Source organism: Scyliorhinus torazame, chromosome 9, assembly GCF_047496885.1.
Source record: "Scyliorhinus torazame isolate Kashiwa2021f chromosome 9, sScyTor2.1, whole genome shotgun sequence".
NCBI classification, from domain to species: domain Eukaryota; kingdom Metazoa; phylum Chordata; class Chondrichthyes; order Carcharhiniformes; family Scyliorhinidae; genus Scyliorhinus; species Scyliorhinus torazame.
In genome coordinates, this window is record NC_092715.1 from 101,694,522 (window position 1) to 101,707,981 (window position 13,460).

The 13,460-nt window shown below is 43.3% G+C and overlaps 1 protein-coding gene across 16 annotated transcripts in view; it reads left to right on the plus strand.

Annotated features, from left to right (window-relative positions):
* Window positions 1-13,460, plus strand: part of cast (calpastatin) — a 318,006-nt gene that overhangs the window by 220,619 nt on the left and 83,927 nt on the right. For all 16 annotated transcript variants that reach the window (XM_072516336.1, XM_072516333.1, XM_072516334.1 and 13 more), the window contains one exon: window positions 2,424-2,480. In XM_072516336.1, coding sequence (XP_072372437.1) covers window positions 2,424-2,480 — 57 coding nt within the window. The remainder of the gene's footprint in view (window positions 1-2,423; window positions 2,481-13,460) is intronic.

The window sequence follows — 13,460 nt, forward strand, 5'->3', positions numbered from 1 at the left end:
GCGCGGTGGCGATCCCACAGGCGCCTGAGAATTGCTGCCCAAGAATCGGCAGGTCGGAGCGGCATGGCGCAATTCTTGCGCCCCACCCCCACCCCAGCGATTCTCGGACCCAGCGCGGGGTCGGAGAATTCCGGCCAGGATGTTTGACCGCTCAGGCTCTCTGATCTCTACAGTTATTTCACAATTTCTGTTCACACAAAGGATTCAAGGGTTTGTGGCTTTTGTTATTGATACTTTCAAGGGCCTGTTAATTGACACTTTTATTAGGTTGTAGTGCAGACATCTTTTTCAACACAGGAGAAAATTATGAATAGATTACTTTTTTCAAATTTTTTAAATACATACAACTTGGTTTTAGAAAGTACAGAGTGGGTCAATGGGCATGGAAATGCCATAGCTTTGGATAGGGGGTATGGAGGGACATAAAGGTGGGTGGAAGGGCAGAACTCGGCATGGGGACCATGAGGGGCCAAGAGAGTGGATGTAAAGTCATAATTTGGCATAGGGGACCTGAGGGGCCGTTGCGGCTGGGTGGGGAGCTAGGAGGTGGCATGAAAGGGGCATGGGGAATGTTTGGAGGGTGAGGGAGTGTGAGTCAAGAGATGAAGGGTCTTTGTGTTTTATTTTCACTGGGACAGCGTCCCACAGCACTGAGGGGGGCCTTTTAAACAAATCACCTCGACACCTGGCAGCCCCTTTTCCCAAGTCATCTGACCAACTTCAGCCTGCACCTGCCCCCCAGCAATGAAGGTCCTATCTTTGTTGGCATTTTCTCCCGAGGTGGACAGGCAAATCTGGGAATTTTCTAGACTCCAACTACTCACCTCAAGGATGAAAACCCAAGCTGATGTCTCTAGTTTGTACTTGAGAAGACACCGAGTACTCATTCAGTCTCGGGTGTGTGAGATGACTATTGTCTTGCTAGCATCTGAATGGGATAATGATGCTCCTACTACAATACAAAACAAAATAAGTGAAGAATAGATTCTCAGCTCTTCACTTGAATTTACTGAAGTCATTTTGTAACTGAGGCATGTGGTATACGATTGGGACTAGAAATGGAATAGTCACTTAAAATGTTCAATTTCAGCTTCCAGACTTCCCAGAGTGTAAAGAATGCCTTGCAAGTATTGGGTAATTTCATTACTCCTGTCACTGGTATATTTCCCACAATAATGAGAGCTTGCATTTTCTCTGTCCATATGGAGAAATTAACATCATAGTCTGAAGCAGTGAAACAAATGTGGCCTCTTTTTATTTTTATTTTTTCTTTCATTTGTTGCCCACCCTAATTTCCCTTGAACTGAGCAGTTGCCCAGCCCGTTTCAGAAGGCCTTACAGAGTCAACAACATTTTCAGGTTTTTAAAAAATCAAGTATTCCATACAATGAGAGTTGAAAACTATTCTGTCTTTGTACTTTGTTTTGAACAGAAAACATCAGCACTGTGCTTATAGAACAATGCAGATTGCTGTCCAGTTTAATCTGAAAACTGAAGTGCAATACAACCAAAGCCATATTGTAAATTAAATTGGTTTACAGACTGCAGCAAATCCCCCTTCCCTTTAGATTAGTCAGGTCATCACCATGTTATTCCATTTTCTATTTATTGCTTCAGTGCTGAATCTCGGATTTAAGTTTACAAATGAAATAATACATTTCCGGTAGTGGCATGTAGAAGGTCGCACATAAGGTAGCTCCTGCCATGGTCCTTGTTTCTTTGGTCCTTTTTTAGGACGCATCTGGCCAAGTCTACGATGAGTCATTTCTTCTCGGAGGTGGACGACAGGTGTGAGCGGTTTTCCGGAGGTCCAGCCAACCACACGTACATATTCTGGCCTTGACCCAAGCTTGTGAGCTTTTAGGTCTCCTTACTTGACACCATGGCAGCGATTTTGAAGGTTGAACTGGGGCACAGTCCGTTAGTTGCCATATTTGAGGTGTTGGGATCCCCGAGGCTGCAGACGGGTGCAGGGGCGGATGTTCTTGCCTTCGCCTCATTGATTGCCCGGAGATGGGTTCTCCTGGGGTGGAGGTCTGCATCTCCACCCAGCGCCTCAGTATGTTTGGGGGACTTGATGGAGTTTTGTACCTAGGGAAGGTCAGCTGCACCGTGAGGGGTTCGGTCAAAGGACTCTACCAGAGGTGACAATCTTTTATAGTTTACTTTAAGGAACTCATCATTGTTGGTAGATAAGGGGGCGGTTGTTTTGGTGTGGCTTTTAATGTATTTTTCTGTGAACTGTTTTGTATAGATTTATTTGTTTTGTAATTTCTAAAATGAAAAACTCTCCTAAAAATATATATTTGTAAATGATAAAATACCACATTTAAGGTATTAAGGAAATAGGATGTTCTGGAGAATTGATATAGTCAAAATGAAACTGAAATGATAGGTGAAATTTTAATTTGTTTCTTACAAAGGCACCTCTGGAAGCTTCTAAAGCTGCCTCAGTTTCTGCAAGTAAAAGTGGTACCAAGGTAAGTGACAAAATAAGAGTGAAATGAAGGGATTTATGTTTGCAGCAGACACAGGCCAATGTGTCTTATTTATGAAGAAAAGGTGAAAATTTAAATTGATTCTCCTTACTCAGTTCTGAATCTGTAAATAGACAATTTGATCTTTGGGACCAGAACTCACCATCGTCCATATAAACCACATCATCTTCCATATGAACCACACCACCTTCCATATAAACCACATCATCTTCCATATGAACCACATCATTTTCCAAATAAACCACATCATCATCTTCCATATAAACCACATCATCTTCCATATAAACCACATCATCGTCCATATAAACCACATCATCTTCCAAATAAACCACATCATCATCTTCCATATAAACCACATTATCTTCCATATACCACATCATTGTCCATATAAACCACATCATCTTCCATATAAACCACATCACCTTCCATATAAACCACATCACCTTCCATATAAACCACATCATCTTCCATATAAAGAACACCACCTTCCATATAAACCACATCACCTTCCATATAAAGCACATCATCTTCCATATAAAGCACATCATCTTCCATATAAACCACATCATCTTCCATATAAACCACATCATCTTCCATATAAACCACATCATCTTCCATATAAAGAACACCACCTTCCATATAAACCACATCACCTTCCATATAAAGCACATCATCTTCCATATAAACCACATCATCTTCCATATAAACCACATCATCTTCCATATAAACAACATCATCGTCCATATAAACCACATCACCTTCCATATAAACCACATCACCTTCCATATAAACCACATCATCTTCCATATAAAGAACACCACCTTCCATATAAACCACATCATCTTCCATATAAACCACATCATCGTCCATATAAACCACATCATCTTCCATATAAACCACATCATCTTCCATATAAACCACATCATCTTCCATATAAAGAACACCACCTTCCATATAAACCACATCACTTTCCATATAAACCACATCACCTTCCATATAAACCACATCACCTTCCATATAAACCACATCATCTTCCATATAAACCACATCATCTTCCATATAAACCACATCACCTTCCATATAAACCACATCACCTTCCATATAAACCACATCATCTTCCATATAAACCACATCATCTTCCATATAAACAACATCATCGTCCATATAAACCACATCACCTTCCATATAAACCACATCACCTTCCATATAAACCACATCATCTTCCATATAAAGAACACCACCTTCCATATAAACCACATCATCTTCCATATAAACCACATCATCTTCCATATAAACCACATCATCTTCCATATAAACCACATCACCTTCCATATAAACCACATCATCTTCCATATAAACCACATCATCTTCCATATAAACCACATCATCTTCCATATAAACCACATCATCTCCCATATAAACCACATCACCTTCCATATAAACCACATCATCTTCCATGCAAACCACATCACCTTCCATGCAAACCACATCACCTTCCATATAAACTACATCATCTTCCATATAAACCACATCACCTTCCATATAAACCACATCACCTTCCATATAAACCACATCATCTTCCATATAAACCACATCACCTTCCATATAAACCACATCATCTTCCATATAAACCACATCATCTTCCATATAAACCACATCACCTTCCATATAAACCACATCATCTTCCATATAAACCACATCATCTTCCATATAAACCACATCATCTTCCATATAAACCACATCACCTTCCATATAAACCACATCACCTTCCATATAAACCACATCACCTTCCATATAAACCACATCATCTTCCATATAAACCACATCATCATCTTCCATATAAACCACATCACCTTCCATATAAACCATATCATCTTCCATATAACCCACATCATCTTCCAGATAAACCACACCGTCTTCCATATAAACCACATTGTCTTCCATATAAACCACATCAACTTCCAGGATCACACTTTTCATTTAATCCCCTTGTGCTGGTAGTCCTCTTACCATATCTCCCACGGTTACCTTCTGCATTCATAGTACATAAATCCAAACTTTGCATGAGTTCACAATAGTGAGCAGTAAGTGGTAGTTTCTTGTCACACTTAAGGTAGAGTATTGCCCTTCCCCAGTGTCTGTCTGTCAATTGCAACTGGAAAATCTGGACCCCCACATGCTGTGGGAGAGGGCTGGGTTGTTCTTCAGCTGTCCTCCAAACCCAAACATATTTTCCTTGATCCTCCATCTGAATACATGGCCTGGATTGTGCGGTGTTAATGACATTCCCATTTTGGCTGTTGCAAGGCCCTTAACTAGCAGTGTGGGAATCACAAATAAATGGAGTAGATATAAATGTTCTTGAGGGATGGATGCGGTCAGTGTAACTTTTCTGATCCAAGTTCTTTTTTGAAACCATCTGCTCTTTACACGTAACATAAAACAGGCTGCAGCTATCGCTGAGAGCTTAAAAAAAACACACCCACTGCTGCACTACTTCGATTGACAGGGCATCTGCTGCAAGTTAGAAATAGAAGTAGTATCACGTTGTGCAGTTTCAATAGAGTTCTTTGTTGACATTTCATGAAGGGTTATTATTATGTCATTGTATATGCTTGATTGAGTTTCAAAAGGTACAGATATCTTACCAGGGCTTCTGAATTCACAGTTTTATTGACAATCTAAAGAGACTGTTAAAAGATTAGCTTTCTTTGATGTGGGTCTTGTTATGGGCGAGGTGTTTTTAGAACCCCAAAATGTATCATGGAGTTCAACCAACCTCTCCCTTTAATGGATTTGTTGCTTTTCCTAGCACACGGCTTTTTCCCTAGGTGTGGGATTACAATTATGGACACGTGGGTTTTTAAACTCAAAACACTGTTTATTCCATGAACTCAACTTAACATCTTAAATAAACATTGGATCTCTTAACACCCCTTACTTCAAAGTTAACTCAGAAAATATTGCAACAGTAAATAATTCCTTAAAATATTCCTTCAAACTTCTAAGAGACTTAACACCTTTAAACAAAATCACATCAGATTAAAGGCTTCACTATTATAAGTTTATATCACCTAAATGACCCAGAGATGGTCTTTTATGGCAGAGATCCAGCTCACTGCAAACACAGACGCACACAAGCTGCTTTTCAAACTGCAAAACAAAACTGCAAAATGGCTGACCTGAGCTCAGCCCCACCCACTCTCTGACATCACTGTTTTCTTAAAGGTACATTGCTTAAACATGTCTTAAAGGTACTCTCACATGACACCTCCCCTCAAGAGAAATAAATAAATCATCAACTTCAAGATGGTTTCATTTTTCACTTTTGCACCATCCACTAAGAAATGTACAAAGTAAATATACCTTTTTGTTTTTTAAAAAAAACAACACATGCAAACAGGTATAATAATATAGTCCATTTTCCTTTGTTCTTCTTCCTCCAACCAAATTCCTTCTCGATTGACAGTCTCTTTGAACAAAGTCTCTCCACGATCCATCCATTCCTCTACTCCTCGGCATTTCTCTTCAGAATCAGATAACTTAGTTCAATCTGACCACAGGGTCCCTTGCAATTCTCCAATACAGGAACATTGGTGATCACAGCTTTCAGGCAGTCAAAACCCTGTTGAAAGTCTGCTGTCCATTGAAATTTTTTAGGTTTCTTTAGCAAGTCCATCAGTGGAGTAATCACGCCACAAAACGTTTGCACAACTGTTCGATCAAATACACTCATGCTAAGAAATCGCATTATTTCCCTTTGTCTTGAGGGTATCGGAAACTCCTCAAGGAAAGTGATTTGGGCTTTTCCAAATTCACTTTCGGCTAGGTTCATCACCAAACCCGCCTCCTGAAGTCAACCGAAGAACTCCATACGATGTTTTAAATGCTGGTTTAGCACACTGGGCTAAATCGCTGGCTTTTAAAGCAGACCAAGCAGGCCAGCAGCACGGTTCAATTCCCGTACCGGCCTCCCCGAACATGCGCCAGAATGTGGTGACTAGGAGCTTTTCACAGTAACTTAATTGAAGCCTATTTGTGACAATAAGCAATTTTCATTTCATTTTTATTTCATGTTCTTTTAATGTCTGGAAGTTGGAAATAAAAGCAGATTGTCCCATTTTCTCAATGCAATCCTTCAAACGTGGGATAGGATAAGAGTCCGTTCTTGTAACTGCATTCACCTTTCGATAGTCCACACACAATCGTTGGGTACCGTCTGGTTTAGGTACCATCACTATGGGTGAGCTCCATTGGCTGAAACCCACTTCAATTATGCCATTTTTAAGCATACTCTCAATCTCTTTGTTAACCTGTGCCAATTTTAAAGGATTACGTCTATATGGATACTGTTTGATAGGAACAGCATTTCCCACATCTACATCATGTATAGCCATTTTAGTACTTCCCAATTTATCTCTACAAACTTGCCCATGTGATATCAATAACGGGCAGCACGGTAGCATTGTGGATAGCACAATTGCTTCACAGCTACAGGGTCCCAGGTTCAATTCTGGCTTGGGTCACTGTCTGTGTGGAGTCTGCACATCCTCCCCGTGTGTGTGTGGGTTTCTTCCGGGTGCTCCGGTTTCCTCCCACAGTCCAAAGATGTGCAGGTTAGGTGGATTGGCCATGATAAATTGCCCTTAGTGTCCAAAATTGCCCTTAGTGTTGGGTGGGATCACTGGGTTATGGGGATAGGGTGGAGGTGTTGACCTTGGGTAGGGTGCTCTTTCCAAGAGCCGGTGCAGACACGATGGGCTGAATGGCCTCCTTCTGCACTGTAAATTCTATGATAATCTATGAAACTCTTTCAGGTCAGTTCGTTTTTCCTCTGGAAGGTAACTTAACAATTCATCCCAACTTTTTAAGAACATCCTCATTTTCCAATTTAATTTGAGGTATGTCAAATTCACAGTCATCTGGATTTGGTTCGTCACTTTGAGTTAGAATCATTAAAACCTCCTTTTTCTCTCCTTCCCTTTCAAAGTACCGTTTCAGCATATTCACATGACACACTCGGTGAATCTTCCAACTATCTGGTGTTTTTACCACATAATTCACCTCACTTAATTTCCTTTCAATCTGATACGGTCCACAAAACCTAGCTTTTAAAGGCTCCCCAACCACAGGTAACAACACTAAAACTTTATCCCCACTGGCAAAACTACGAACTTTGGATTTCTTGTCCGCTACCCGTTTCATCACAATTTGTGCAACTTTCAAATGTTGTCTCGCCAATTCACCTGCTCTATTTAATCGTTCCCTAAAATTTGACACATAATCCAATAGTGTAATTTCCGATTTCTCACCCACCAATTTTTCCTTAATCAATTTAAGTGGTCCTCTTATCTCATGACCAAAAATTAGTTCAAAAGGACTAAATTTGGTAGACTCATTAGGTGCATCCCTAACTGCAAACAATACGAATGAGATTCCTTTATCCCAATCCTCTGGGTAATCTTGACAATACGCCCTCAACATTGTCTTTAATGTCTGATGCCACGTTTCTAACGCTCCCTGCGATTCTGGATGGTACGCAGTTGATTTAAATTGTTTTATTCCTAAGCTATCTATAACTTCTTTGAATAACTTTGAAGTAAAATTCGTTCCTTGATCCGATTGAATTTCTGTGGGTAGTCCATATCTAGTAAAGAATATGTAACTCCTCCACAATCCTTTTAGCTGTAATATTATGTACTGGAATGGCCTCTGGAAACCTAGTAGACACATCCATTACAGTCAAAAGATATTGATTCCCACTTTTTGTTTTAGGAAGCGGTCCTACACAATCGATTAGGACCCTTGTACAAGGTTCCTCAAATGCTGGAATGGGTTTTAAGGGTGCTGGTTTTATCACTGCTTGAGGCTTCCCTATCACTTGACATGTGTGACATGATTGACAAAACATCTTTATGTAGTCCAGGCCAATAAAAATGTTTCTGGATTTTTGCTTGAGTTTTCCTTATTCCCAAATGACCGCCCACTGGTACCTCATGAGCAACTCGCAACACCTCCTTTCTATACCCTACCAGCAATACTACTTGATGAACTTCTGCCTACTTTTCATCCGCCTGCTTATGTACAGGTCTCCATTTACTCATCAAGACATCATTTAACGGTAATAACACCCTGGTATACTCTCAGATTCCTCTTCCGTATATGCTTTCTGATATATCCGTTTTATTTCTACATCTTTCTGTTGTAACTCCGCCAATTTTCCTGAACTAAAAATATCCGCCTCATCCTCCACCTGTTCTTGTTCTTTTTCAACCATCTGATCAAAAATTGTTTCTGATAATTGCACTTCAACGTCATCTTCACTCTTTGATTTCTCCTCTTGTCTTAACTTGTGACTTTACGACCTTGTTACTACACAATCCGGAAAAATCCCAGGATATTTCACTTCAGTTGACCGATTTTCCACTGGCTTATCAACCACAGTAGGCATCACTCCCACCTGCGATCCAGCTATATCATTACCCAAGATAAACTGTATTCCTGGACAAGATACTTTCTCTGTTACTCCTACTACCACTTCACCACTCTTCACTGGACTTTCCAACCTTACCTTATATAATGGAATGCTACTCTTCTCACCCTGAATTCCACATGTCACCACCTTTTCTGGCAACATTCTTCCCAAACTACATAATTTCTCATCTCTTACCAGTAAAGATTGACTAGCCCCCTCTATCTCTTAAAATTGTAACTTATATACCTGCTCCTCCTGATACACATGAGTAAACTTTACCCACACAAGTAAATTCTTTAAAGACATCGGGCACCTTCTTAACAATTACTTCTTGATCAGGCTGTACAATCGTTTGCACCTCCTTCGCTTCCCTTGGGCTTTCCTTTACCACTCTAACAAACCCCACTGTCTTATCCTGTTTTACCACATCAGCCTTCCCAGTGCTTTTCTTCAACCACCAACACTGTGACTTTACATGGCCTAGTTTATTACATTGAAAACATTTGAAACTTTTCATTTCTTCTCCACCCTCCTGGATTTATTTTTTAATCTGAGGTACACTCTCTTTATTGTCTCCCGTCAGATCGCCTTTACCTTTACCACTTGAGTATTTCTCATGTCCCCAGTTTCTATCCCTCACCGGCTGAAACTGATGTCGGAAACCAATCTTTGATTTATGAACTAATTCATAATCATCTGCCATTTCCGCTGCTAACCTCGCAGTTTTAACCCTCTGTTCTTCCACATGAGTACTCACTACATCAGGAATTGAATTTTTAAACTCCTCCAAAAGTATAATTTCTCTGAGAGCTTCATACGTTTGGTCTATTTTCAAAGCCCTTCTCCACCTATCAAAATTACTCTGAGCCTTTCAAACTCCATGTATGTTTGGCCAAATTCTTTCCTTAAATTTCTAAACCTTTGTCTGTAGGCTTCAGGCACTAGCTCATATGCACTTAAGATGGATTTCTTCACCAACTCATACGTTCCAGATACTTCCTCACTAGCTCTACCGACCAGCGTTGTTTGAATCAGTAACACCCACATGTCCTGTGGCAATTTCATTTGTTTAGCTACCTTCTCAAATGAAATGAAAAAGGCTTCCACTTCCTTCTCGTCAAACCTTGGCAATGCTTGGACATATTTAAATAGATTCCCACCAAGCTTTCGACTATGACGCTCTTTCTCACTATCCTCATCACTATCATCCAACTGTACGTTTCCCTTTACGTCTGCCAATTTTAACTGATTGTCATGTTTCATGGCCATTTTCTGAAGTTCAAACTCCCTCTTTTTTTCTTTTTCCCTGATCTGTATCTCCCTTTCTTTTTCTTTTTGTTCTGCGAGGGCTATCCTTTCTTTTCTCCTTTCTTCTCTCGCCTTTTCTTTTTCCTCTCTCTATCTCTCTTTCTCTTTCTTTTTCCTCTCTCTCTCTTTATCTTTCCTCTCTCTCTTTCTCTTTCTTTTTCCTCTCTCTCTTTCTCTTTCTTTTTCCTCTCTCTCACTCTCGTATGCCAGACGCTTTAATTATTTCTCATGTTCCATTTGTTTAATTTGCAACTGAATTTTTGCCATTTCCAATGAGTCAAACTCTACCTCAGGCAACTTTAAATGCTTAACCACCGCCATAATTACCTCATCTTTTCGCATTTTGTCAGTTAATGTTAACTGCAATGTTCTTGCCAAATCTAACAGTCTGCTTTACGTTTCTGTCCGTAAAGTACTACGTGTGACATTCTCCACCCCCAAAAACGGCGCCAATCAGACGGGCATCGCGCCGGCCCAAAGGTGCGGAATGCTCCACATCTTTGGGGGCCGAGCCCCAACATTGAGGGGCTAGGCCGGCGCCGGAGGGATTTCCGCCCCGCCGGCTGGCGGAAATGGCGTTTGTTGCCCCACCAGCTGGTGGAAATGGCGTTTGTTGCCCCGCCAGCTGGCGCGGAAATGCGGCGCATGCGCGGGAGCGTCAGCGGCCGCCAACAGTTTCCCGCGCATGCGCAGTGGGGAGAGTCTCTTCCGCCTCCGCCATGGTGGAGACCGTGGCGGAGGCGGAAGGGAAAGAGTGCCCCCACGGCACAGGCCCGCCCGCGGATTGGTGGGCCCCGATCGCGGGCCAGGCCACCGTGGGGGCACCCCCCGGGGTCAGATCGCCCCGCGCCCCCCCCCCCCCCCCGCCCCCCCCCCCCCCCCCCCGCCCCCCCCCCCCCCCCCCCCCCCCAGGACCCCGGAGCCCGCCCACGCCGCCTTGTCCCGCCGGTAAATACCAGCTTTGATATACGCCGGCGGGACAGGCAATTTCTGGGCAGGATTTCGGCCCATCCGGGCCGGAGAATTGAGCGGGGGGTCCCGCCAACCGGCGCGGCCCGATTCCCGCCCCCGCCCAATCTCCGGTACCGGAGACTTCGGCGGGATCGGGGGCGGGATTCACGGCGGCCAACGGCCATTCTCCGACCCGGCGGGGGGTCGGAGAATGACGCCCGAGATCCCTGTCTGTCAGATCAATGCTGAATCTGACAGCCTTTTGCCAAAAGCTGCTATTTAGCTCACAACTTCCAGAAACTAACCAACACTGCCTCCTCCAGACATGGCTCCTCCCATTAATTGCATCACTCTTATACCACTCAAATCCCGTAACCTACTCACTTAAGTTTAAGCACAATGGGCGGGATTCTGAAAAAAACGGCAGGGCGGGCAACTCCGGCACGAAGGAGTGGTCTGAACGACTCCAGCGTCGGGCCTGCAGGAGCTTGGTGCCACGCCAACCGGTGCCGAACGGCCTCCACCGGCTGGCCGAGTTGGCGCATGCGCGGGAGCGTCAGCCGTGCTGGCGTCATCTCAGCGCGTGCGCGGGGTGGGTTCATCTCCGCGTCGGCCATCGCGGAGGAGCACAGCAGCCGACACGGAGGAATAGAGTGCCCCCACGGCACAGGCCCGCCCGCGGATCGGTGGGCCCCGATCGTGGGCCAGGCCACCATGGGGGCACCTCCCGGGGCCAGATCTCCCCGCCGGTAAGTACCTGTTGTAATTTACGCCGGCGGGACCGGCCTAAAACGGGCGGCCACTCGGCCCATCGCAGGCCGGAGAATCGCTGGGGGGAGCCACTGCCAGCATCCGCAGACCAGCACGGCGCGATTCCCGCCCCCGCCAAATCCACGGCACCGGAAAATTCGGCAGCCAGCGATGTAAAACACATCAATACGCATGACTCAACTATTCCTTCTGGTATAAGAACATAAAAACTAGGACCAGGATTGGCAATTCAGCCCCTCGAGCATGCTCTGCCATTTAATTTGATCAAGATGGTCTCATCTCGACCTCAACTCCGCTTTTCTCCCCATTCTCAATAACCCTTCAACCTATTACTAATTAAAATTCTTATCGCTTCCCAGCCTTTTGGCTAAGGCCAAGCTTCACATCAAGCCCAAGGTGAGGTGCAATGCCTTTTCCTGTCAGCTTGGATCTTGTATGTCTCTATTATGAATCCCGCCCCCGCCCGATAAACGGCGCCGGAGAATACGGCAGCCGGCGTCGGGCAAGATTCGTGCTGCCCCCCCCCCGGGATTCTCCGACCCGGCAGGGGGGTTGGAGAATCCAGCCCAAACTGTCCAGCCAAGTGAATTAAACTGGCCCTCATTAAACTAACTTGTCTACAGTTGCCTACTTTCTACCTCCCTTCCCTTTTGAATATGGGTGTTAAATTAGCATTTTTCCAATCCACTGGAACCTTTCCCACATTCAGGGAATTGTGGAATGTTATAACCAATTGATCCACTTTCTCCGGTGCCACTTCCTTTAAGACCCTAGGATGTAGGTCATCATCCCTGAGGACTTGTCTGCCTTCAATCCCAATGGTTGGTTTAATGCTTTTCCCTACTGATGATGATTGTTCTGACTTCCTCTCTTTCTATTACCTCTGCATTCTCTGTTACTATTGGGGTGGTACTAGTTTCATCCACTGTAAAAACTACCATTTCTATGTTCCCCACTATTAACATCCCAGTTTCATCCTCCACGGGACCAACATTCACTTTTGCTACTCCCTTCCCTTTTATATACTTATAGAAGCTTTTGCCTTCCTTTTTTATATTTTGTGCTAGTCTTTCATTATTTTTCTTTGCTCTTTTTATTACTTTTTAGTAACCCTTTGTTGATGTGAAAATGTTTCCCAATCTCCCATCCTGCCACTGGCCTTTGCAATGTGATGTGCCATACTTTTTATCTTTATGTTATCTTGAACTTCCTTGCTTAACCATGGATGTTTTTCCCCCTCTTACAATCTTTCTTCCACTCTGGAATATATTTTAGTTGGGAGGAATTGAATATCTCCTTCAACAACTGCCACTGCTCATCTGTCCTGTCTTTCATTCTTCCTGCCCAGTCAACTTGGGCCAAATCTGTCCTCATGCCTATGCTCTCTGGTTGCTCCAAAAAACAATCTCAAATACATTTAATTAAATCTCCCTTAAGGCTGACCTTGCCAATTTCTT